This window comes from Drosophila pseudoobscura, chromosome 4, assembly GCF_009870125.1.
Source record: "Drosophila pseudoobscura strain MV-25-SWS-2005 chromosome 4, UCI_Dpse_MV25, whole genome shotgun sequence".
Taxonomy (NCBI): domain Eukaryota; kingdom Metazoa; phylum Arthropoda; class Insecta; order Diptera; family Drosophilidae; genus Drosophila; species Drosophila pseudoobscura.
Window position 1 is genome coordinate 3,548,835 of NC_046681.1, and position 16,225 is coordinate 3,565,059.

General features: G+C 47.7%; 6 protein-coding genes and 1 pseudogene across 15 annotated transcripts; 4 read left to right on the plus strand and 3 right to left on the minus strand.

Moving 5' to 3' along the window:
• Window positions 1-53: 53 nt before the first annotated feature.
• LOC4816407 (glucose-6-phosphate 1-epimerase) lies at window positions 54-6,058 on the minus strand. Of its 6 annotated transcripts, none has more exons than XR_004469553.1 (8): window positions 5,541-6,057; window positions 3,984-4,035; window positions 2,028-2,099; window positions 1,799-1,975; window positions 1,392-1,729; window positions 1,171-1,322; window positions 897-1,105; window positions 54-834 (listed from the first exon to the last, which is right to left on the minus strand). XR_004469553.1 is itself a non-coding variant. In XM_033380956.1 (8 exons), the coding sequence occupies exons 1-7, from the start codon at window positions 5,626-5,628 to the stop codon at window positions 923-925; spliced, it is 927 nt and encodes a 308-aa protein (XP_033236847.1). In that variant the 5' UTR covers window positions 5,629-6,058; the 3' UTR covers window positions 54-834; window positions 897-922. The 6 variants fall into 6 exon arrangements, 5 of the variants coding, with proteins under 5 accessions (XP_033236847.1, XP_001356251.2, XP_033236846.1 ...); XM_033380956.1 differs by having other exon boundaries at window positions 897-970; window positions 5,541-6,058; XM_001356215.4 differs by having other exon boundaries at window positions 54-970; window positions 1,799-1,955; window positions 2,041-2,099.
• Window positions 6,059-6,323: 265 nt separating this feature from the next.
• Window positions 6,324-7,337, plus strand: LOC117183932 (aldehyde dehydrogenase, mitochondrial-like; annotated as a pseudogene).
• A 30-nt stretch (window positions 7,338-7,367) lies between these two features.
• On the minus strand, window positions 7,368-8,300 carry LOC26534223 (uncharacterized). The gene is made up of 3 exons (XM_033379692.1): window positions 8,008-8,300; window positions 7,410-7,954; window positions 7,368-7,377 (listed from the first exon to the last, which is right to left on the minus strand). Exons 1-3 carry the CDS (start codon window positions 8,212-8,214, stop codon window positions 7,368-7,370), a joined length of 762 nt encoding a protein of 253 aa, XP_033235583.1. The 5' UTR covers window positions 8,215-8,300.
• A 403-nt stretch (window positions 8,301-8,703) lies between these two features.
• LOC6902510 (uncharacterized) lies at window positions 8,704-10,129 on the plus strand. Of its 2 annotated transcripts, none has more exons than XM_015181084.2 (2): window positions 8,704-8,813; window positions 8,881-10,129. In XM_015181084.2, exon 2 carries the CDS (start codon window positions 9,354-9,356, stop codon window positions 9,897-9,899), a length of 546 nt encoding a protein of 181 aa, XP_015036570.2. In that variant the 5' UTR covers window positions 8,704-8,813; window positions 8,881-9,353; the 3' UTR covers window positions 9,900-10,129. The 2 variants fall into 2 exon arrangements, with proteins under 2 accessions (XP_015036570.2, XP_033235425.1); XM_033379534.1 differs by having other exon boundaries at window positions 8,881-9,224.
• Window positions 10,130-10,196: 67 nt separating this feature from the next.
• Window positions 10,197-10,787, plus strand: LOC117183960 (uncharacterized). Its single transcript, XM_033379693.1, has one exon. It carries the CDS (start codon window positions 10,197-10,199, stop codon window positions 10,785-10,787), a length of 591 nt encoding a protein of 196 aa, XP_033235584.1.
• A 1,278-nt stretch (window positions 10,788-12,065) lies between these two features.
• On the plus strand, window positions 12,066-13,832 carry p38b (p38b MAP kinase). Its single transcript, XM_001356214.4, has one exon. The coding sequence runs from the start codon at window positions 12,156-12,158 to the stop codon at window positions 13,251-13,253; it is 1,098 nt and encodes a 365-aa protein (XP_001356250.2). The 5' UTR covers window positions 12,066-12,155; the 3' UTR covers window positions 13,254-13,832.
• On the minus strand, window positions 13,349-14,751 carry LOC4816318 (protein FRA10AC1 homolog). Of its 4 annotated transcripts, XR_001451447.2 has the most exons (3): window positions 14,243-14,741; window positions 13,505-14,151; window positions 13,349-13,433 (listed from the first exon to the last, which is right to left on the minus strand). XR_001451447.2 is itself a non-coding variant. In XM_001356213.4 (2 exons), exons 1-2 carry the CDS (start codon window positions 14,681-14,683, stop codon window positions 13,825-13,827), a joined length of 768 nt encoding a protein of 255 aa, XP_001356249.3. In that variant the 5' UTR covers window positions 14,684-14,741; the 3' UTR covers window positions 13,476-13,824. The 4 variants fall into 4 exon arrangements, 3 of the variants coding, with proteins under 3 accessions (XP_001356249.3, XP_015036820.2, XP_015036819.2); XM_001356213.4 differs by lacking the exon at window positions 13,349-13,433 and having other exon boundaries at window positions 13,476-14,151; XM_015181334.2 differs by lacking the exon at window positions 13,349-13,433 and having other exon boundaries at window positions 14,000-14,173; window positions 14,243-14,751.
• Between the last annotated feature and the right edge of the window lie 1,474 nt (window positions 14,752-16,225).

Here is a 16,225-nt window from a genome sequence, read left to right on the forward strand (position 1 = left end):
CTAGTAAAAAAGCTTAGTTACTTAACAAATAGTCTTAACGACATGGATGTACATACATAAATTTATAGTTGGTTTATTTTATAAATTGGCATAGATAATTGCTATTAGTATTTTACACAGATTGAACTTAAAAATAAAAGTACGTTATCTATATTCAACCGTATACAAGTTTATCAAGTGGAAGCCGACACATTAGTTTAACTTTAGTTAATGCAATTTCCTAATTAGTGGGGCTTTCGGAGAGCGTGAAGCCATATCAGAATACAATTGGAGAATAATAGACGTTCTTAAGTCATTTCATATGAAATTTATGAAACCCAACTATCCATATCCCATTTACTCGTGCCGTAACCGTGGCAAGAATATATGTACCATCAACTATACGAGGGTGAACTGAATCATCGCCAACAACTTATATCTTGTATAATTCCCTAAAGCATAGACTAACCTTTTAGTTTAGTTCAAAGGTATACATTTCTAGGACGCAAAATATCTCAGGCTAAAAACATATAAGGCGACGCCCAGCATAGCCAAAGGAATGTACATTTATTTTAGAGCTGGGAATACAGAATCTCCTTGAGGCTTCCCATTTACGAAAGATGTGAAGTCAGTTCCAAGTAGGCAAGTAAGGATGTAAAAACTACGATTAAGCTACGGGTAAGAATTACTTTCCTTTCGATTTCTTTGCACAACACATATTGCTAGTGAAGGATTTACGATTACTTAAGACATAGGTTCGATTATAAATTCCATGCGGGAACAACCAAACTGTGTTCTGTGTCTCCCGCTGCGTCTGCCTCCTTCAGCTCCTGCTTCTATTTCCTTGTACTCCACCTTTGGGGAGGGGAGGATCTCCGTGAAAAAGTGCGCTTTAAGCTTGTTGCGAATCGGTTTACCTCATGGGGTTCCGATTCTTTAAACGCTAGCGATTCCTTTTGGTTTTGCGACTGACGTTCCCTTCGATGATGATCTGCGCAAGCAAAGTAAACAATTTCGTTTGTCATAAGGAGGTGGAGGCAAGTACGGTGACTGGCTATGAGCGGGACTTGGACTTCTTTTTGGATTTCTTGGGTGCATTAATTATATCATAGGGACACTTGAATTGCTGTACGTTAGGGGATGGGATTTAGGATTCAGGATTCAGGTTAAACATGCCACCGATTGCTCTACCTGAAGGATCTGGCTGGCTTCGAAAGCTGTTCCCGGCAGCAGGATCACGGGAGAGGTTACATTGCCTGCCTCCACGCAGAGCATGTTGGGGAACTCGTCATCGCCAAAGTCGCTCATCTCGCGCGATCGGTCAATCCAGGGATTCCAGATGACTGCGAGAAATATTGTAAAGGTTATAGTAGAAATAATTTCATCGATTTCTCCCCCTCAAATCGACTCACCCGTGTCGGGGAAATTGTACTTGTGCAGTCTCATCTTGCGGCCGGAGACCACGTTGGTGATGACGTGCTCCTGCGGCGTGTGCTGGTAGATTCGATCGGTCCACTCGTTGACAGTGACGACCTCGCGACCTTCCTGGTACAAGGCGTTCTCTCGCGTCTTGTCGATAAAGTGGCAGCCGTGCAGGCCCGTGATCTGGCAGCGGCGCACATCGGGCACCTTCAAGTAAGTGTGCAGCAGCATGTTGAAGGAGAAGCTCAGCTCCTTGCTCGGGTTGTAGACGCCAATGTGGAAGTGGAGCTCCTTCTCGCGCAGAATGAGGCGGTATGTGATGCGAAACCTACTCGTACGTTATAAGGAGATCAGAGTCAGATCAAACATGACTGTCTTGGAGGTAGCGACCACCTACTGATAGTTCCAGATGGAGCGCGTGAACTCGTTGTCCATCAGCGAGAATATGGCCTCGACGTCGCCGTTGTGCAGCCTATCCGGCGCCCTCTCCAGATGCCATCGCGTGATTCTGGCGAATCCATGTTGCGGCCCAAAGGACCAAGCACCAAACTGGGCTGCAAGATCAAGGGAAATGCTTAGGGGTATGCTTATGAGAGGACAGGCCAGCGCAGGACCGCTCCTGTTACCTTTCGAACTTACGAAAGACAAAGGGAATCCCGCCACGTATCGCCTTCTTGCCGTCGAACGAGGCTAGCTTACTGCAAGGAAAAGAGGACGGAGAAGGAAGAGTCGATTAATTCGGTAAGAGCTACTCGAAAATATTTCAGCCATAAAAACGCTAGCAGACAGCGCCCGGCCCGGGCCCGAGACAGACATTCAGAAATTCAGAAATGCTATTAGCAGAAAAAAGTGTCTGGCAAAATGCTCCTTGCCCCTTTTTTCATGTTTTTTTTCTTCTTGTTTTTCCCCTGGCTGCTGATGCTGACGACGACGACGTTGCCCGGAGTCGAGTCTGGATCTGCTTTTCTTCCCAGCTAATTTGCCGGCGCATCCATCAAGCAGTTCAGTTCAGCTCCGCTTCTGCTTCTGCTTTTGTGCATCATTTGTGAGCTCCTTCAGTTGTTGTATAACGCATTTGACATGGCAATTGTCATTAATATTCGAGTTTTGAGTTGCGGATTTGGCGCAGAGAGCGGTCGGTGTTTCGATGCATGTACAGTGAGGGGCAAAATAGTTCCACCAAGCGCAAGTTGGGAGAATATTTATATTCTATTATATTTCGTTTCCTTTCACGCTCGATGTTAAGATATATTTATATTTTTTAGTGGCAAAAGCTATCCCACTTGAAGCTTCCTTTTTTTTTGGGTAATACCCAGACAAAAACAACTGATACATATTCCTCTAATTATTCGATTTTTCCTCTGATCTGTCTTAAGATCATCTTGTTAATTACCAAGTTAAATCTCGTCAGAGTGGCATCATAAAAGTAATTCTATTGCAAGTTTGTAGTTTAGGCTGCAAATACTTTTGATAATCACTGTACGGGGGTATTTTCGCTTTTTATGAGTTTCTGTTTGGCATGTTTTTCTTTTCTTTTGAAATAGTTGAATTTATTTAAATGTTCTTTGATAGAACCAGGCAACTATTGTAATTCATTTAGTTTTCAGCTTTATCCTCCCATTGCCATGGCCCCGAATGCCGGGGGTTTTTAGTGGGTTTCCAAATGCGACTGAGAGTGTGTTGAGACCACAAAAACAGTTGAAAAGTAGTGGCAGAAGAGACGATGAAGGGGGGCACGAAAGGAGTGAGCGAGAGCAAAAGCGAGAGCGAGAAGCCAAAGCTTGTCCGTGCGATGCGTGTGTTCGTGTGTGGGAGTAGCAGCTGCGTGTGTGAGCAACAAAAAGCACAACACGAAAGTGGGCCCAAGAATACTGTAATTGAGAGTGGAAGTATACGTGTTTGCTCCACTGTGCCTGCAAAAGTGCTTGGAAGGGAGAAGTGAGACGAGAGGGGACAGAGCAGAGCAGAGCTGCAGTGGGGATTTATCGATCTAGCTCTGCCGCGCCAAAAACTCCATTCATAAAAACTTGCACATTGTTTTGCCACAACGTGGCCGAGAACGAGGGGACTGGGAGAGTGCGGTGGGAGAATACAGACCGGCAGTAGGCAGCAGCAACAGTGCGAAAAAAGAGGCCGCATAATGGAGGAGGAGGTGGATTAGGAGGGAGAAGGCAGCTGACGGCATCGCAGTGCATTCCCTATCCGTTCCGTTCCCTTCTGTTTTGGTTCGGTTCGGTTCGGTTCGTTGGTTCGACGTTTGGGGCCGTCGCTCGGTCCCGACATGTTTTTTGTTGGGTGTCATACAAAAACATTTTGCCGCCAAACAGAATGGCTAAGGCTGCTCCCGGTCGCCTCCCCTTCCTCACTTTGCACCCTTCCCGCTGTCCGTTCACGTCCTTTGTGGCCAGTTCTCCTCTCCTTTTCTCTCTCGGTGCGGTGTGTGTTGGAAACTTTGCAAATCACTTTTTTGGTTGCATGACCAGCGCATACCGTGGGCTTGCGTAAGTTCGAGCTTAAAGTCGGACCACTCGGGCGTATGAGCGATGCGATTCTTAAAGAGTGCGAACGAGGGATCTACTCACCTAACAAACAACTGCTCCTGGTTGTTCACTCGCCAGGAGACAACTGTGGCACCTGAAAAAGATATTAAGAAATGGGAAAAGTTTATCTCTTATTATTCAATATTATTCTGGGATAAATTTACTCTATTTAGCGGTTTCCTTGACTCAAACAAAGATATTGTGGGAGTAAACTATTCACATGACTATAATCGACTTGCGAAAGTTTCGATGCTAAGAAAAGAAGAGAAGATCGAGATCGACGACTGATCTGCACATAACAGATCGGGTAAAAGTCCTAAGAGGCATATCAATGAATGGAATGACTACTCGGAGTTGGATCAACTGTGGCAACAACTACAGCTACAGCAACAGCAGCGGCAGCCATCCGCAGTACATGACGCACACACTTCTAACCCACATACCCAGACTCACACTTACACTTACACTTACACTTAAAGCCCGAAGTACTCGTAACTGGCCTGCAAGTAAACTGGCTGGGACTGACTGAGACTGACTGGAGACGAGCGAGACAGCCGCAGAGTCATACGCTCTGGTACAGTTAAATCTTGCTTGGCATTGCTTTGGCTCTGGCTGTAGCATGGATGTGGATGTGGATGTGGCCTACGGCCAATTGGTGGGTGCACACTTGAAGGGTGCGTGGGCGGCGCTGCTGGCGCTGTTGGCGTGGCCGCTGTTCCCAAAACTCTCTTCGGGCTGCCCCCAATGTTTGATGAGATTTGCTAAGCCAGAGGCACAGCTTCGAAGCTTTGGCGATTCGGATTTCCAGATGTAGGAAACAAACAAGTGTAGTTTGGCCAAAGCGTACTCAAAAACTTGTCGACAACGGATCGTTCATGGGCAGTACCGTCGCTAGGTTCCGCTGTGCTGTGCTGTGTCTCTGTCTGTTGCTCAAACGACGACAACGACGACGACTACGACGTGGGTAGGCCAGACAGAGCGAGTCGTAATTGTTGAAAGTACGCTGGGTACACACTCGCATAGGCACCTATGTCTACTATATAGAGAAATATACATTCATATATAACGCCTAATCGAAATTTTCTGCGAGTAGGAGCCATTGCGCTGCCATTGCCTGGGCTGAAACTGAAGCTGATCCCATCGTCTGGAGCAACTGCTACCCCGTTACCCCAACAGCTTTCATATATTATCTCTCGGTGCATATCGCCGGGATCGGATCTTGGCCGATAAGATAGGCGATTATTGAAAGTTCTCTCAAGAGCGGAACACCAAAGCAGCACATCGACAAGGTTGTTTTCAGTACAAACTGATAACCTCTAGAGGGGTCATCTCGGTGGGTTACACTACGTCAATGGGGGCGGCAAAACTGGTTTTAACTCTGGAACTCCCCATAAAACGAAAGTCTATAAAATGAGTTCTGTTCTGGCTAATCATGCGCTAAAAATAACGCCAACGACTCTACTCTGCAGAATCGGCGCTGATTGTTGTTCTTTCCACTTGATGCTTTTTTGTGTGTTGTGTGTTTTTTGGTTAATTATGATTAATTGTGGCTTTTTGCTGGCCTGGCCCGCCACAGCTTTCCCTTCCCGTAGCGCTTACCATGCAAGTTGATGGTGCAGGTCGTGTTATTGCCGCGATCCAAAACGACGACACTGGTGGCGGCCATGGCGGCCGCTGTCGTGGCCATATTTGTTTTTTAGACTAACGGTATTTCTCTGGATCTCGTACTGTTCCTTCGCCCTCTGTTGGCTTGTGTTTATTTGTTGTTAACTGTAATTTTTTAGCATGTAACGCCAGGTAATCTGGACTCGAATTTGAAATTGGCCTCTCGACCGGATTGCTGAGCTGAGTGTCGATTGAACTTTAATTTGCGCATTTACATAATGTTTGCAAAAATTATTCTGCACACCAAGCCCCACTCACACACACAGAGATAGTGGTACGGCTACACAAACGCGCGCCACACAACGCACACACACACACACACACACACTCTCACACAAGCGCAGCTTGAGTTTTTGTCAATGAACAAATACGTGAAAAAACTCGTGCAAAAAACGTTGCGACGCGGAGCGGCGGTACCGAGCTTACGGTGTTGCGGGTTCGGGCAGTTTTGGGGCCTTGGGCCTTAAAATGTTGCAGGTGCTTAAAAATGTTGCTCTGCTACATGTTGCTAGAGTGCGGCCGCAAGGTATAAAAGGTAAGGTAAGGTAAGAATTACAAATAATCAATAACAATAATCAAATATCGATAGATTTATAATCATCGGTGTAAACCATCGATATAAAACCATCGGTATTAATTTTTTAATCAATAACGTAATCGATATTGAGAAACTGCCACCACCAGCGATCAGCTGTCGCGACTTATCGAAGCAGTGCCATCTCAATTGGATTTGTGGGGGGGGGAGATTTTCCCGTAGACGGCCAGCGGCGCCCGTTGGCGCTTTTGTGGCCCCCCCAGACCACCCCGGAGCAACAGTCCGACCACAGAGAAGACCCACACTGGCTACCGGCAACACCATCTTCCTAAAGCCAGCTGAGCAGTCAATGTGGCTCATCCAACTGGCATCCGGCCACACGAACCTGAAGCGCGTGACCCTGGAGTTGGGCGGAAAGTCCCCCAACATTATCCTTTCTGACTCTATTCGTAGAGACGGCCCAATTCGGCCTCTTCTTCAACATGGGCCAGTGCTGCTGTGCCGGCTCTCGCACCTTTGTGGAGGATAAGATCTACGACGAGTTCGTGGAGCGCAGTGCAGAGCGTGCCAAGAAGAGGACCGTGGGCAATCCCTTAGATCTGAACACCAAGCAGGATCCCCAGATCAACCAGGAGCAGATGGATAAGATCCTTGGCATGATCCAGCAGGGCAAGCAGCAGGGCGCCAAGCTGGTGGCCGGCGGTAGCCGTCCCGATGGCCTTCCCGGCTACTTTGTCCAGCCAACGGTGTTCGCCGATGTCCGAGACAACATGCCCATTGCCCGCGAGAAGATATTCGGGCCCGTCCAGCAGCTGATTCGATTCAAGAAGCTCGACGGGGTCATCGAACGTGCCAACAACTCGGAGTACGACCTTGCCGCCGCTCTCTTCACCAAGGATCTGGACTATGCCATCTAAATTGTCGGTTGCCTGCGTGCCGGCACTACAATGCCCTGGCTGGCCAGGCTTCCTTCGGACGAGAACGGGGAGTATGCACTCTCCAACTACACGGAGGTCACAGAAGAACTCCTAAGAAGGGACTGTCCTGGACAGGGACATTAGCCTTAAGATTCGGATAGTCCGCCCATCATTAGTATTTAAAATCACCTGATTTATATATATATATGTATATATGTACGTATATTTTACTCTATCTAATTATATATAAAGGTTACAATGCCTACCACGCGGGAAAAATATTGTATTGCAGCCCGTATGTCGGTGAATTTATCCGCATCTGTAACGTGGATAAATTTAAGAATATCGTACACATGGGAGGTGAGGATGAATCCACGCAGCTCGAGATCGGAGCTATTGACTCTACTCAAGTTAAGAGGTGTAGACGATTTCGCGAAGTTCAGCGCCAATAGCTTTTTTAAGTTTAAAACTTCGTTTGAATTAAACTTCTCTAGTTCATTGGGCGTGCTGCTGGTTATTTCTGAAAACTTCTGTTTCCATGTGTTTCGGTCAAAGGTGCTTCCGTAGATTTTGCCTAATCTATCCACCGTATCTTTATACCGCGTGACCAATTTCTTCTTCATATGGACCTCGTCCCACAGGACCGGGAAATAGTTTGCGACATACTGCAGCGACTTCAAATTGGCCCTGCGCCTGTCCGATATTACGCCGCACACATTTTGGGCCAAGCCCAGGTTGAGAATTGAAGTGACTACGACTTTTAGTCCTTCATATATCTCATTGCTGCCCAAAACGTGCACGTCTGTAGGGACCACCTGCAGGTACAGAAACTTGAATTTTGTGCCGTCCATATTTGCAGCTGCAATGGCCAAAGATTTCCAGCGGCTGAGGAGCACCTGTAAATATACTACTTAATATGATATAAAGAGACTGTTAAAGAGGAACTTACGTTGGGTACGTGCCTGAAATGAAACTCATCGAAAATGAGGACAAAAGGCTGCTCCCCGAAAAGTTGCAAGTTTGACACCATGTTGATAAGCCCACAGTTCAGCTCTATCAAGTGGGACTGCCGCTCCACGTATCTGATGGCTCGCCGCACATCGCGTCCACGGGCAGCCAACAGCGGGTGGCGTATGAAAACCTCTTCCAAGTTCATTTTACACCCGACTGAAGTGAACGCGGTCGCAGTCTAGTTGGAAATGGCGACAGTCAAAGTGTAGGTGTTCGTCTGGTCAAATCCCGAGGCGGCTCACAGTGGGCCGAAAACGGTCAATCCTGTCCCGTTCTTTCCATGGGTCTTTTGTTTTGTTTCCAACAATATATATAATATCATATATGTAATATATAAAATATATATGTATAAACGCAATTTGAAAATTGTTTAAGCTTGACCCACTGTGCGGCAGTAGATCAGAACTCTTGCTTCTCTTTCGCTCTCATAGCAACGAAAGGAAATTTTGCCATCCTTTTTGTGCTGCTTCCGAGCGCTCGAAGATGAAGATGAAGAATGGTAAAAAATGGCTTACCGCGACAGCGCACAGTGGACAGCACGGTCAATCTCTAGTTTTTCCTATGTTTGCTGTAATTTGGCAACCAAATGGGCCGCTTCACCCACTGTGCAGCAGTCAGATCAGAATTTGCAACGGAAAATTTGCAATCCTTTTTGTGCTGCTTCCGAGCTCGTAGATGAAGAGGAAGCATAATGGTGAAAAACGACGCCGCGGACACAGCAAATCTAAGCGGGACCATGGACGGGTGAGTTGTTTGGCCGATTTCGGCGGTAAAAACTCGAATCAAATCTATTTGAATTAACCTTTTTCAGATTGGCGACGCCGGAGAAGGAGCTTGGTTACTCCTTGGGGATTCAAGCAGACGACGCCGTCAAAGGCGTCCTCGTGGGCTTCTGTTGCGCTGTAAGCTGGGATCGCCACTGCAATAGTGAATGGGACAAAAGTGGAGCTGAAGACGCCGTCAAAGGCGTCCTCGTCGCCCTCGTCGGCTGCGCAGCAAGCTGGGAACGCCGCAATAGTGAATGGGACAAAAGTGGAGCAGAAGACGCCGTCAAATGCAGGCAGTGTCGTGGAGGATGCCCCCCATGGATATGCCTTCAGTGAGGATGTACCTTGGGAGGATGCCCCTAATGAGGATGCACCTTGGGAGGATGCCCCTAATAAGGATGCACCTTGGGAGGATGCACCTTGGGAGGATGCCCCTAGTGAGGATGCACCGGCTCCGACTTCGTCGCTTATCAGCTTTTGCGCCTTTCCACCGACTGTAAACACTGGGAAGCCAAAGATGCCCATGGGGTGCCGGCCAATCCAGGCGCATACCCCCTCGTTTGCGCCCAGCAGCGTATTTGGGGCTATAATGGCGGCACCTTCCTCCAACCACTACAGTGCAGTGTCTGAAGTGAATCAGCCCTTTGCGACCAACACGGCTGCCGTCATTTTAAGGGAAGTTGGGGCGACGGCGGTGCTGAAGCGCGTGGGCCGACCGGAGCCCCTGACTCCGAATCTAAGAAGAATTGCCATAAATACCATCGCCGACTATTTCGTTATGAAAAAAATTCCACTGTCGATAAGCAAAAGCCGGAATTTGGATAGAGAACTCTTGAGTCTTTTTCCCGGGGATCAGGAAAGCAACTACAAAGTGAGCGATCGGAGCCGAATGTATGTCAGGTACAACAACAGGAAGCGGCTAGAAAAGCACCATGCTAATGTACGACGTAAGCTCATCTGGACCCCAACGACCAATGAACCATTTTCGCCGAAGACATCGGTGGCCTCATGGTCCCAGACACTGCCGGTTGAATTTGACGACGTGCCAGACAATATGGAGTAGAACCAAAAAAATGGATTTTTCTGAAGAATCCTCGTTTAATTTCATTAATATTTCTATCAACATAAGACTTTTTATTTTCAACTTACAAAATTCCTAAAATATATATGTATATCGCCGTAGTGTCCTGATTTTCATAGTTCAATGTGAGGGGATATGGTCCCCCAGCAATGGCAATGCGTATTCTGGCTGCTTTTTTGCCTGTGCAGTGCCCCTTAGTTAGTGGCAGGTACTCATTGCAAGGTCTACATATCTCTTTTGGCTGCGGGGAGTCTAGCGTATACTGTCTGGACAACTTCTATGCCCCTGCGCGGGATAAGCTGCCGCGCTTGCTGGAGTATAGCGATCATCGTGCCCCGTCACTGGTGGCACTATGTGGAGGCGACGGAGACATCGCTCAGTCTCAACTACTGGGTGCCTCTCAAGGACGACATGGACCTGGCCCTGGACGAGTTTCTGGTCAACCACATTGTCGAGAGCTTTGTCAAGGGCGAAAGTGAACAGACGAAGCAGTATCTACTGAATCCCAATCAACTGGAGGACATATCCTCGACGCCCAGCGAACTGTTTGCCCAGTTCCAGCAGGCCGTACAGAATGCCGAGAGCGAGGAGCACAAACGGAAGCTGTGGGAAACCGATTACTTGACTCAATCCAAATTTAGGAAGCTCCTTGCTAGAGTGCGTCTCACCGTTCGGCACCTGGAGGTGATGCCCAAGGAGGAATACAAGCTCTTGCTGGAGTCCAACTCGAAGCGGCTGCAAACAGAGACGAGAACTGCTACTGAGAGTTTGCCGATCAGCTCCACATTGGGACTGCTCATCAGCAGTATGTGTGCCCCACGCACCATTGCGGGCATGAAACGAGAGTTCTTTCGGAGACTATATACGTGATATTTTTGTTGCATATATGAGATTAAAATCCAAGAAGCCATCAACATGTATGATACAATTGTAAGCAAACGAACGAAAGCCGGAACAGAAACAAAACACAGAGCATTAAATGCCATGACCACCAATCGCCGCTTCTCTACGATCCGGAACTCAACGAAGAGGCCTTGGTTAAACCACAGTGTGGGTATAAATACGGGTGGGATGCGGTTTACCATCCTGGTGGCTTCTGGTTGGGATAGCCGCCTTGCTGTTGGGGAGCATAACTGCCAGGATAGGTGCCATAGTGCCCAGGTGGTGGTCCTTGTGGATAGCGGGGGGCTATACTGACAATCTGCAAATAAAAAGCATTCGCATAAGTGGGGATGCAAATTCCATCGATTATCAGTACTTACTGCCAGGATATGGGAGCGTGGCGTATGGATTGAAGCTCTGGGGCATCGGTGGCGGAACATACGCTGGATATGGAACTCCTGGCTGGGCTGGCATGCCATGTACCTGGATAGGATACGGCATATTGGCAGCAGCTGCCGCAGCCGGTACGCTGGGAGCAGAGCCAGCTGGATTGGATGGAATGTCTGTCGGATGGGGGCGAAAAAACAAAATGATGTATTATCAAACTTTGTTAGGGAATGACTGTACCTACCGCTGCCACTACCCGAGATGGAGGCATAGTGCGAGGGCAGAGAGGGCGTAGCCGGGCAAGCTTGTCGGCTCGACGCTGTAGTTAGGTCCTTCATGAGCTCCTCCTTTTCCGTTTTGCGGGCAAACACAAAGTCGCTGATCTTGTTCTGGAATACGACCAGGAGCTGGGTGAGGTCGTTGTAGAATTTAGTTCCCTCCTGGAGATTGCCCGACAGCTCAATGTAGCTATCGTAGGGTGTCGCGCGAGCTGCCACAGCTTCCCGTCTCCGAGACGAAAGCTCCATGGGCGCTCTGAATGTCTGTCACCAGGGACTGCTGACGGTCGACGCTCTCCCTCACCTGCTGCTGCAAAGGATTCAGGACCTGCCCAATGCACGACAACGACAAGGCGGGCTCGTCGATAGCCCCATCCTCACTGAGGCTGATTTTGCCACCGAAGATGGAGCCCTTGTCGAAGGGAATCTTTCACTTGGCAACAAAAGCGTTGGGCGCGGGATTTCAAGCCAATAGTGTGACCATCTCCACTCTACGGCACTTTGGCAAAAGTGTTGACATACCGCCACTTCTCTCTCTCTCTCTCTCTCCCTCTCTCTCTCTCTGGCTCGCTCTTCCCTCTCGGCATGCCTATGCGTGTGTGTGTGTGTGTGTATGTACGAAGAAGAAGAACTACTACTAAAAAAGAATCGGGCGAAAAAAACGGGTTAAAAAGAATCCAAATCCAGCGAAATGTCACGAAAAATGCCGAAGTTCTACAAGCTAGACATAAATCGCACGGAGTGGGAGATACCAGAGACATACCAAAGCCTTCAGCCCGTCGGGCAGGGGGCCTACGGTCAGGTGTGCAAGGCTGTTGTCCGAGGAACCAGCACAAAGGTAGCGATAAAGAAACTGGCGCGGCCCTTTCAGTCGGCCGTGCATGCCAAGCGAACGTACCGTGAGCTGCGCCTACTGAAGCACATGGAGCACGAGAATGTAATTGGTCTCCTGGACGTTTTCCATCCCGGACAGCCCGCCGACTCGCTGGACCAGTTCCAGCAGGTCTACATGGTGACGCATCTCATGGACGCGGACCTCAACAACATAATACGCACGCAGAAGTTGTCTGACGACCACGTTCAGTTCCTGATATACCAAATCCTAAGAGGCTTAAAGTATATTCACAGTGCCGGGGTGATACATCGCGATTTGAAACCGTCCAACATCGCGGTGAACGAGGATTGCGAGTTGCGCATCTTGGATTTCGGTCTGGCACGACCCGCAGAAAGCGAGATGACTGGCTATGTGGCCACGAGATGGTATCGGGCACCGGAAATCATGCTCAACTGGATGCACTACAACAAGACGGTGGACATTTGGTCTGTGGGATGCATCATGGCCGAGCTCTTGACCGGACGCACCCTCTTCCCCGGCACCGATCACATTCATCAGCTGAACCTGATCATGGAAGTGCTGGGCACGCCGGCGGAGGAGTTTATGAGCCGCATCTCCTCGGAGAGTGCCAGAAACTACATACGGTCGTTGCCAGTGATGCCGAGACGAAACTTTCGAGACATCTTTCGTGGGGCCAATCCGCTGGCGATCGACCTGCTGGAGAAGATGCTCGAGCTAGATGCCGACCAGCGCATCACAGCCGAGCAGGCGTTGGCCCATCCCTATATGGAGAAGTACCATGACCCCACCGACGAGCAGACAGCGGCCTTGTACGACCAGAGCTTCGAGGAGAACGAGTTGCCCGTGGAGAAGTGGAGGGAAATGGTGTTCACCGAGGTGCAAGCCTTCAGGCCCACTCAGGCCTTCGCCGAGCTCCTGCCGAAGGATTTATAAATCAAATCCCTTCAACGATGCTATACCTTTTAGATCAGTCGTATCACCTAGTTCAAGCGGATGTGCTCAATCGTGATTTTTGTATTCATCGAATGTAAACAGTCAAGGGTATTTATTTTAAAGCGTTTAAAGTGTTGTTTCTCCAGTTTATATTTAGAAGAACGTCGATCGTTGCTGGGGCTGAAACAAAACAAAACGAAACGAACAAATGAAACGAATGAATGAATGAGTATGAGAATGTATTTTCGAACCTGTAGCGTATCCGACTTGCACTCGATCAACAAAGGGATTGCGATTGAACTCTAGGTACACATAATTACACATAATATTGTAAAAAAAAAAAACAGAGTCGAGTCAGAGTCACAGCCCTACTGTCCAGTTCAACTTTTTGGTGTTGGTTTTAACAAATAATTGTGAATAGTCTTGTAAATGTGAGTGTATGTACATGCAAGTCCCAGAAAATACACGAAAAGATTATGCATGTACATCTTAGTATATAAGCGAGCGCATCCCGCGGCCAGTAACTTTAAAAAGATCTACGTTGAATACAAAAATAAACGTGCTATGTATTTTACATTAGAAGATCTTCCAGATAGCGTTCGAATTCTTGCTCTCTGGAGGGTTGTTCCTCGCTGAGATTAAGCTGATTTATCCAGATTTGGTCGTCTGCGGTGGGTTCCTCAGCTTCAATGTTCCATGTTTCCGGATCTGCCTCTGGCACCGCAGGCTCTTCCTTATTATCTTTCTCGCCCTCATCATTGGCAGTATCATCCAGTTTCCGTCGCTTGTTTCTTCTTCTAGCTCTGCACTCATCCTTCTCCCTACGTTTCTGCTTTTTGTACTCCTTCTTTTTGGTGCGATAGTTGAGTTGATCCGTATGCGTGGGACAAAGCCGTACCTGCAGGAGTGTGGCAAATGCACTTCTTTTAGATACATATATATAGTATATATTATATACAGACATATGTATCTGAAATATCGGATCCTACCTTAACCAGCGCATTCATGGGCACCCCTTGCTCGATGTACTTGAAATTCACCTCCCAGCTGCGCAGATCCGTCCGCTCCCCACAGTGGCGGCTGCCGCACTGGAATTGTCCTGTTCCTGCCACAACTTCCTGCTCGGTTCGCCAGCGGAGGGCTATCTTGTTCTCCTTGTAGCGAGTCAGGTCCGCGATGCAGTATTCCTTGAAGAGTTTCTTGTAGTAGCGCCGCGCCAGGCGTTGATCCCAACTCAGCGATCCGCATTCCTCGTCATCGTTGTCCCACAGAAAGCGATGGTTCTCCCGAATGACATCGATGTCTCGCTTGTGTTTTCGCGACTCGCTTTGGGCGGTGTTGTTGAGCACATAGTGGCCGAGAATGTACTTGTGGCGCTCTTTGTCAGTCAATTTGTTTAAACTTATGGGAAAAAGCTGTGAGCTGCTCATTGTTGTTTTTCCTTTACAGAATGCGATGGTTCGATAACAATATATCGATGTGCCATATTTATCGGTCAAATATTAAACTAATAGTGATTTATCGAAGCACTACCATCTCAATTGCGGAACAAAACACAAAGTGCTCAGAGACTTTAAGAGCCGTTACCGTTAAAAGTGTAACGCCCCGCAACGGATCTCAGAGACTTTAACAGCTAGAGCAACCAAATTTGGTATCCACACTACTGTTAGATCTGTTATGATCCGCCTCTTTGCCACCCTGGCCTATCGTTCCCAGCTAGCTCACGGTGAAGTCAGGGGTGTTTCCGACCCGATAAGCCAGGGGCGGATTGAACAAAACAAAAACAAAAACATACAAAAAAAATAAATCTAACCTATACGACAGACTTGTCTTCGTAGCAGGGTCCCACCCTTCCATGATCATTTTCATTCCATTTTGAATTCGCGCGCTCCCTTTTCATATTCAGGGTCCCGCTCTTCTCGCTATCGTCACACCCAACTACCGTTTTCTGCTCATTCATGACTACGTTTACTTTCATATTATATCCATGTTATATTTTCTTATTTATCTATTTTTGTAACAATATTAATTATACAAAACGAGGGGGAACGTTGTGAGTTGCTGCGGACACCGCGACTCTACAGTTATACCCGATACTAAGTCAGTATGGCTCTCCTCCGGCAGACGCCGCTAATATTGAACGACACGACAAAGAGTGCGTGCGAGAGACACAGAAAATCAGTCTGAGCGTGACGTCGGGCGCTGCGTAGCCACTGCAAATTGATTTGTTCCTTTGGTTATAAAAATTATCTGATCTGATCAAGATTCAGCAATCTGAGAGATATGGTCATTATCTATGATTCTTCGTTTTTAGTTTTCTCGAATCTGCAATATTGTGGATGGAACAGATTTTCGTCCTTTGTGTGGGCGGAAGGGGGTGGGGCGAAATTTTGACACAAAACGGTCAAGGTCCGATATCACAGGAGTGTGGATACCAAATTTGGTTGCTCTAGCCCTTATGGGTTCTGAGATCCTTGAACTCATATTTTGCAATTGGCAAAACCGACCATGAAACCTGTGTGTTAGAGAGAGACAGAGCGAGAAAGAATGAAATTGTTTTCTTGATTCTGGCTATAATAATTATACGATCTGGTTCAGATTTTGCACTATAGAAGATATAGTCATCTTCTACGATTCTGCGTTGTTAGTTTTCTCGTATCGTCGAAATTGTGGATGCCACAGATTTTTGCCCTTTGTGAGGGCGGAAGTGGTCTTATATAGTCTTTGGTCTTATAGTCTTTGAGCACTAGGCGCTGAAGGGGACGGACAGACGGACACACGGACAGACGGACGGACAGACGGACAGGGCTCAATCGACTCGGCTATTGATGCTGATCAAGAATATATATACTTTATGGGGTCTGAAACGATTCCTTCTGCACGTTACACACATCCACTTTTACCACAAATCTAATATACCCCAATACCCATTTTGAGTATCGGGTATAAAAATACTAACAGAAAAATTAACC

Coding starts and splice junctions, on each gene's coding strand:
- LOC26534223 (XM_033379692.1), bottom strand. CDS start 8,214: ATGAACTTGGAAGAGGTTTTCATACGCCACCCGCTGTTGGCTGCCCGT. Junction 7,955..8,007: donor ATTTCAGGCACGTACCCAAC/GTAAGTTCCTCT, acceptor GTATATTTACAG/GTGCTCCTCAGCCGCTGGAA.
- LOC117183960 (XM_033379693.1), top strand. CDS start 10,197: ATGCCCCTGCGCGGGATAAGCTGCCGCGCTTGCTGGAGTATAGCGATC.
- LOC6902510 (XM_015181084.2), top strand. CDS start 9,354: ATGCCCATGGGGTGCCGGCCAATCCAGGCGCATACCCCCTCGTTTGCG.
- LOC4816407 (XM_033380954.1), bottom strand. CDS start 5,628: ATGGCCACGACAGCGGCCGCCATGGCCGCCACCAGTGTCGTCGTTTTG. Junction 2,100..3,983: donor CAGGAGCAGTTGTTTGTTAG/GTGAGTAGATCC, acceptor TTTTCCTTGCAG/TAAGCTAGCCTCGTTCGACG. Junction 1,976..2,027: donor GTCTTTCGTAAGTTCGAAAG/GTAACAGGAGCG, acceptor CATACCCCTAAG/CATTTCCCTTGATCTTGCAG.
- p38b (XM_001356214.4), top strand. CDS start 12,156: ATGTCACGAAAAATGCCGAAGTTCTACAAGCTAGACATAAATCGCACG.
- LOC4816318 (XM_001356213.4), bottom strand. CDS start 14,683: ATGAGCAGCTCACAGCTTTTTCCCATAAGTTTAAACAAATTGACTGAC. Junction 14,152..14,242: donor CCATGAATGCGCTGGTTAAG/GTAGGATCCGAT, acceptor ACACTCCTGCAG/GTACGGCTTTGTCCCACGCA.